Source organism: Octopus bimaculoides, chromosome 9 (assembly GCF_001194135.2).
Source record: "Octopus bimaculoides isolate UCB-OBI-ISO-001 chromosome 9, ASM119413v2, whole genome shotgun sequence".
NCBI lineage: Eukaryota > Metazoa > Mollusca > Cephalopoda > Octopoda > Octopodidae > Octopus > Octopus bimaculoides.
In genome coordinates, this window is record NC_068989.1 from 88,232,962 (window position 1) to 88,239,876 (window position 6,915).

At 39.0% G+C, this 6,915-nt stretch overlaps 1 protein-coding gene across 16 annotated transcripts in view; it reads right to left on the minus strand.

Annotated features, from left to right (window-relative positions):
* Positions 1 to 6,915, minus strand: part of LOC106869835 (serine/threonine-protein kinase tousled-like 2) — a 314,313-nt gene that overhangs the window by 74,720 nt on the left and 232,678 nt on the right. For all 16 annotated transcript variants that reach the window (XM_052970854.1, XM_052970847.1, XM_052970848.1 and 13 more), the window contains one exon: positions 6,053 to 6,114. In XM_052970854.1, the coding sequence (XP_052826814.1) occupies positions 6,053 to 6,114 (62 nt within the window). The remainder of the gene's footprint in view (positions 1 to 6,052; positions 6,115 to 6,915) is intronic.

Genomic DNA, 6,915 nt, shown 5'->3' on the forward strand with positions numbered 1-6,915 from the left:
GAAACAGGATTAGCAGGGTGGATGTGAGGGTGGGGGGTGATGGTGGCCGTGGAGGGAGGTACACGGGTGCACAGTAAATGTGTGCGAGTGTGCTGGTCTGCGTGTGTGCGTATACACAATTTTGGATGTTACTGTAAATTAAATATACCGTTGCTGTACATGGATGCATACATCCCTACAACAATTGTGTGCGTATGTGTGTTAAACCTACACAACACCTTCTGTATGTATAATGCACATGTGTGTATGTTCACATATACATATATATATATATATACATAACTGAATGTTTGTGTGTGTGTGTGTGTATGTGTTCATTTATATATATATATATATATATATATATATGCACGTCACTATATACATAACTGTATGTGTGTGTGTGTGTATGTGTATGTGTGTGTGTGTGTGTGCACTAGAAGAGTGTGGAGGAGGGGCATGAGAAGCAAAGAAGAGAAGGAAGGAAGGACAAGGGGAAAATTAAAGAGATTTGGCAGGAATGCAGTTTGTAGCAAGTCTGGAACACACAGACACACTCTCATACACACAAGCACACACACACACACATGCACACAGAGTTTCATACAAATACTGAGAGATACACACACAGCACCAGCACACACACACACACACACATACATGTATATATACAGTCTCACAGAGGTACAGGGACACATAAGCGAACAGCCATACACATACTTACACAAAATAAAATAAAGGAAACTAAATTGAAATAAACAGGTTGTTGTATTGAGTTTCATATCAGTGGTAAGTCCAATGGCAGAAGTCAGATATAGAGAGGGAATGGGTGGTGGCGGTGGTGTAACAGAGTATAAGAGGAAGAGAGAGAGAGAGAGAGAAGAAGGGAGGCAACCGGAGAATGCTCTATATATAAAGATATAATACATTATGCATATATGTATATACATATATATATATATATATATATATATATATATATATATATATATATATATATATATATATATATATATATATATATATATATACATACACATGTGTGTATATACACATACATGTGTATGTATGTATATGTGTGTGTACACATTAATACACATAGAGAAAGAGATGAAGATATGAAGGAAAAAAAATAACTCAAAGACAAAAAGACAGATCACGTGTGTGTTTGCACGCGCACATATACAGGCATATATAGCGAGAGAGAGAGAGAGAGAAAGAGAAGAGGAAAGATAGACAATGGCATTGAGAGCCAAAGATGATGAAAAACTAAATTTCAGGCCAATTATGCTTTCTGTTGTTCTTAATAAATTGTGAAAAGAAAAGGAAAAAAACAATCATCATCATCATTCTCATCTGTTGGCCACTGATCACTACCACTGTCACCACCACCACCATGCTAATTACAACTTAAAGGGACTTGCAGTAGCAATTTCTAAGGATAATGGCAATGGAGCCCTTCCCAAGCAATTCCAATTGAAAATTGGGCCTTTAATATATTTGCCAGCATTCGAGGTCATCTGATGCCTTGTACTGTAATAATAATGAAACCCATGGTGACTTAACTGTGCTAGAAATAGCAGCCCCCTATCACACTCTGACGTCTTAAAAAATGAAGATCACATTGGATAATGTAGTTCAAGATAGACTGTTTCTGTAGGAAAAAAAAAGACAATTCCTTTGAAATATCATCTCTATGCTACATTTCAAATGGTTTTAGCTCTGATCTTTGTCAGGGAGTTTGTCTTGAAACAAGTGAATTGATCAAAAATGGCTCCGTTATTAAGCCCTGTCCCTAGTCCTGAGCTAGTCTTTTCTAGGCACAAGGCCCGGAATTTTGGGGGAAGGTGCCAGTCGATTAGATCAACATGAAAGGGAAAGTCGACCTTGATGGAATTTGAACTCAGAACATAAAGACAGACGAAATACCACTAAGCATTTTGCCCGGCGTGCTAACATTTTTGCCGGCTCGCCGCCTTGAAGCCTTCAGATAATGCATGATTAATTCAAAAATTATGTAAATAAATAAGCCTTACATTTGAAAGAATGATCTAGATGCTAAAGAGTTAACTCTTTCGTAACCATATTTCAGCCGAAATACATTACCTTTATTTCATTGGATTAGTAATAAGAAATCTTATCAAATTCTTGACTGTTTCCAAGATCTCACTTGAGCCCACCCACTCTCAGTCTTACGATACAAAACTTCTGATTCAAAAACTGGTCATATTTAAATTAAAACCTTCCATCATAACCTTATTTAACCCCTTTGGATACCAACCCACCTGAGACTGCCCTTGATTCTATGATACCTACGTCATGTTTTAAAGTGATTGAAATCAATAACTTCCATCAAAATTATTGTCCCAAACACCAGCTTAATAACAGCAAAATTATTTTACTAAATTCTTCATTAATTTCAAAATTAATTGAAAGAAAGTCAATGTATAGGCGCAGGAGGGGCTGTGTGGTAAGTAACTTGCTTACCAACCACATGGTTCCGGGTTCAGTCCCACTGCATGGCACCTTGGGCAAGTGTCTTCTACTATAGCCTCAGGCCGACCAAAGCCTTGTGAGTGGATTTGGTAGACGGAAACTGAAAGAAGCCCGTCGTATATATATATATATATATATATATATATATATCATCATCATCATCATCATCGTTTAACGTCCGCTTTCCATGCTAGCATGGGTTGGACGATTTGACTGAGGACTGGTGAAACCAGATGGCAACACCAGGCTCCAATCTAATTTGGCAGAGTTTCTACAGCTGGATGCCCTTCCTAACGCCAACCACTCAGAGAGTGTAGTGGGTGCTTTTACGTGTATGTGTGTTTGTGTGTCTGTGTTTATCCCCCAACCATCGCTTGACAACCGATGCTGGTGTGTTTATGGTCCCCGTAACTTAGCAGTTCGGCAAAAAGAGACTGATAGAATAAGTACTAGGCTTCCAAAGAATAAGTCCTGGGGTCGATTGTCTCGACTAAAGGCGATGCTCCAGCATGGCCGCAGTCAAATGACTGGAACAAGTAAAAGAGTATTTCAAGAGAAATACAGTAACAAAAGGATTACAGATATCTTCTGTTACAGATACCAGCTTGAAAATGACAAAGATATTATCTTCTTATTTTGTGAAGAAGGCAGCGGGCTGGCAGAAACGTTAGCACGCTGGGCGAAATGCTTAGCAGTATTTCATGTTTTTACGTTCTGAGTTCAAATCCCATCAAGGTCGACTTTGCCTTTCATCCTTTCAGGGTCAATAAATTAAGTATCAGTTGCATATTGTGGTCGATCGAATCGACTGGCCCCCACCCCCAAAATTTCAGGCCTTCTGCCTAGAGTAGAAAAGATTCTCATTTTGTGAAGGAATTTAGTGGTTTGGGTTATTTTGCTCCTGAGTTCAATTGTGTCCTTGAGCAAGGCACTTTATTTCACACTGCTCCAGTCCACTCAGCTGGCAAAAATGAGTAGCACAAAAATGAGTAGGACCAGCCATGCCATATTCTGTGTCATGCTGAATCACCCTCCGAACTACATGGAGTAATCAGTCGCTTCCATGTTTACTTCACGAGCAGGCTGTTCCATTGATTGGGTCAACTGGAACCCCCCATCGTCATAACCAATGGAGTGCCAGTTACGTGAGTGTGAGTGGTCACTCATTGATTACGTAGGTTTAAGAAAGTGCTTATAAGTGACAATGTGAGATTAAGTGTAAACTTTTCGATGGTTTCCTGAGTTTAAATGCATGTGTGGTAAGAAGTTTGTTTCTCCATCACATGGTTCCTAGTTCAGTCCCACTGCACGGCACCTTGGGTGAGTGTCACACAGTCATGTACGCAAGCTCCAAGGTGCATTCACATGGGTTGACGAAAGCTTGTCATACGTGTGTCTGTCTTTGTATTTGGCCCCACCACTGCTTGACAACTGGAGTAGGTTTGTTTATGTCCCCATAACTTAGGGATTCGGCATAAGAGACCAAAAGAATAAGAGCCAGGCTTTAGGAAAATAAGCACTGGGCATCACCTCTTTGACTCAAATCCTATAAGGCATTGCCCCAGCATGGCCACAGTCCAAAAACTGAAGTAAATAAAAGAAACAAAAGACATCTCTGAGTGGCGATATGAGTTTAAGTGCTGGTTCTGGTTGTACCTGTGGCCTTGAGTGTAGCTTCTCACTCAACACACGAGATTGAGTGAGTAACTTCTGACTGCAAATGTGCTTCAGTATAGCTTAGTGCATCCGAGTGTGAGTGCACACTGGAGCTTGCATACACGAGTGTGAGTGAGTTCTTCAGAGTGCAGGGCTGTGTTTCTGGTGCATGGCTTGATCTGACAGTATGCTGCATTCAACAGATTGCACATTTGCACCAGTAAACACACAAGTATGCACACACTTGCACTCATACCTATGTGAATGAATGAATGAAGGCCCAAACATCACGCATTTCATAAATTACTAAACAAAACTGTATCACTTATTTCCTTCTCCATTTATTGGTGGAGTGAAATTTCATTCAAATATACTGAATACTAATTTAATCCACACAGAAAAGACCTCTTTCTTTCTTTCTCTCTCTCTCTCCACACACACAAACACACACATGGTCCCTCACACACACACACACACTGAGGGTTGGTTACAAAGCAGGATGTGAATAGTGAAGCCTATCTATTTGGTGGGAGTAGGGTAGGTGGAAGAAGGGTGAATGTAAAGTGTTGTGAAGGAGGGGATGGAGAATTGGTGGGGGGTGGCCATGGGAAGAAGCAGTAATGCTGGCAGTGATGTTGGTAGAATACACGTAGTGGTGATTGTGGTGGTTGTGATGGAAAGTTATTGCAGTTTAGCCAGATAAGAGAGAGAGAGAGAGAAAGAGAGAAGGAGAGAGAGAAAGAGAGATGAGAAGCTGTAGAAATTCATTACAGTAAAGAAACGCCATTAAATTCTTGATCCACCATTGAAATTTGACAGAGTAAATAGGTAAACTGATAACAGATGGAGTTAATAAATATATAATAAACATACATACATGAATATATATATATTTATACACACATATATAATCATTTGATATACATATACATTTCTCTTCCCCCCACCAACTATCTATGTGTATGTGTATGTATGTGTGTGTGTGTGTGTGTATTTGTATAAAGACACACACACATGCACAAGTATATATAAATATGTGTATACACACACACACACACACACACACAATATAATATGTATCGTATATAATATGCATCGGCATCGTTTTTAAGTCCACTTTCCATGCTGTCATGAGTTGGATGATTTAGAAGGACCCAATGGGTCATTAAGACCAACCCTTGCTCCAGTATTCCTGCTTTGGTCTGGTTTCTAGGGCCAGATGCCCTCCCTGACAACAACCACTTTACAAAAATGTACTGGGTACTTTACTCATGGCACCAGCATTAGTGAGTCCACAAAATCAAAAAGCCCCCTTGAGTTAGAAGGGGGATAGGATATAGGGTGGTAGGGCTTTTTGAGAGGGGTTCAAGGGTTAAAAAGTATGATGGGAAGAATAGGAACAGGTTTGTTGTGGTGGAGAAGATTCATAGCCGTGGCTGGATTGGTGCCAGTTGAGCGAACTGGAACAATGTGTAGTGAAGTGTTTTGCTCAAGAACACAACATATCACCGGATCCGGGAATTGAAACCACAATCTTACAATCATGAGTGTGACACCCTAACCACTAAGCCACGCACGCATGCACACACACACACACACACATCCAGTTTACTCCCAGTAAAGAGGTGTGGTTGCTGCTGTACCTGATAGTATTACCAGTTGTGATATACAGAACAAATATAGGACAAACTTCTGTGATATACAGAACAAATATAGGACAAACATAAAGCAATAAAGTTCCCCTGAAAAACTATTGTAGATCTGCATCCAATTGCAGTATGAGCACCCACTGCAGAGGATGCAAATAGCCACAATGGTGAAACATGCATAGGGAGCAAATGGTATAAACTGCATATTCTTCCTCTCTCTCTCTCACACACATACAGAACTTACTGAACAGACAATAATGAAGATGACAAACCTTGAAATATTCATTAATTTTTTTCCCATTGGCTTCTGGACGTACCACCTTTAAAACTGCACCTGAAACAAAAGACACGATATTTAAGAAAACATCAAAGCGACATAAATAACTCAATGAGTAAAATGGCAGCTTGACCTGCTGGGAACAACAGCAAAATATCCTTCCCATTACACCCTATAGTCTTTAATGATAAAAAGGACGCATTGAATAACGTAATCTTACATAAGCTCTGTATGAAAAACAAAGCCATGGATCAGGACTGACCTGTAGTCCAACAACAGTAAACAGAACCTGAGGCAACATAACAATATGTAAAAAACAAGCAGTAACAAAACATGTCTATATTGTCCTGTTACCAATTTTGAACCTCCGCAAAATCCCAAATTATTTAATTCGCTTTGCAGAAGCAACTGTTTTATCGAAAGCGTACATTGTTGTCAAATGCTCGAAATATGAGACTAGAAAAACAGCCAATAACTGATGAAGGGTCGTTCCTTATGTTATTTGCTTTGTTTACGGTTTGTGTCTTTCATTGTTGGAAAGAATAGTTCATGCTCCATGTACCACACTGTGTATGTGCATATATATATATATATATACGTATAGATGTAAGTATGTACAAATACATATGTATATATGCATATATATATAATAATACTATAAAAAGAGACATCCGCTGAAGTGAAATCATATTTGAAAAACCTACAAGAATAGGTGCAAGCGCTAATATTTATAAAACGTGTGACATATTAATAAAAATCTGTAAATGTACAACCATCCAGATATCTGAATACCTTATTATTTTTTCTAATATATAATTCCTGTACATCACCTCCAAATCTTCCAATAAATGTTTATAT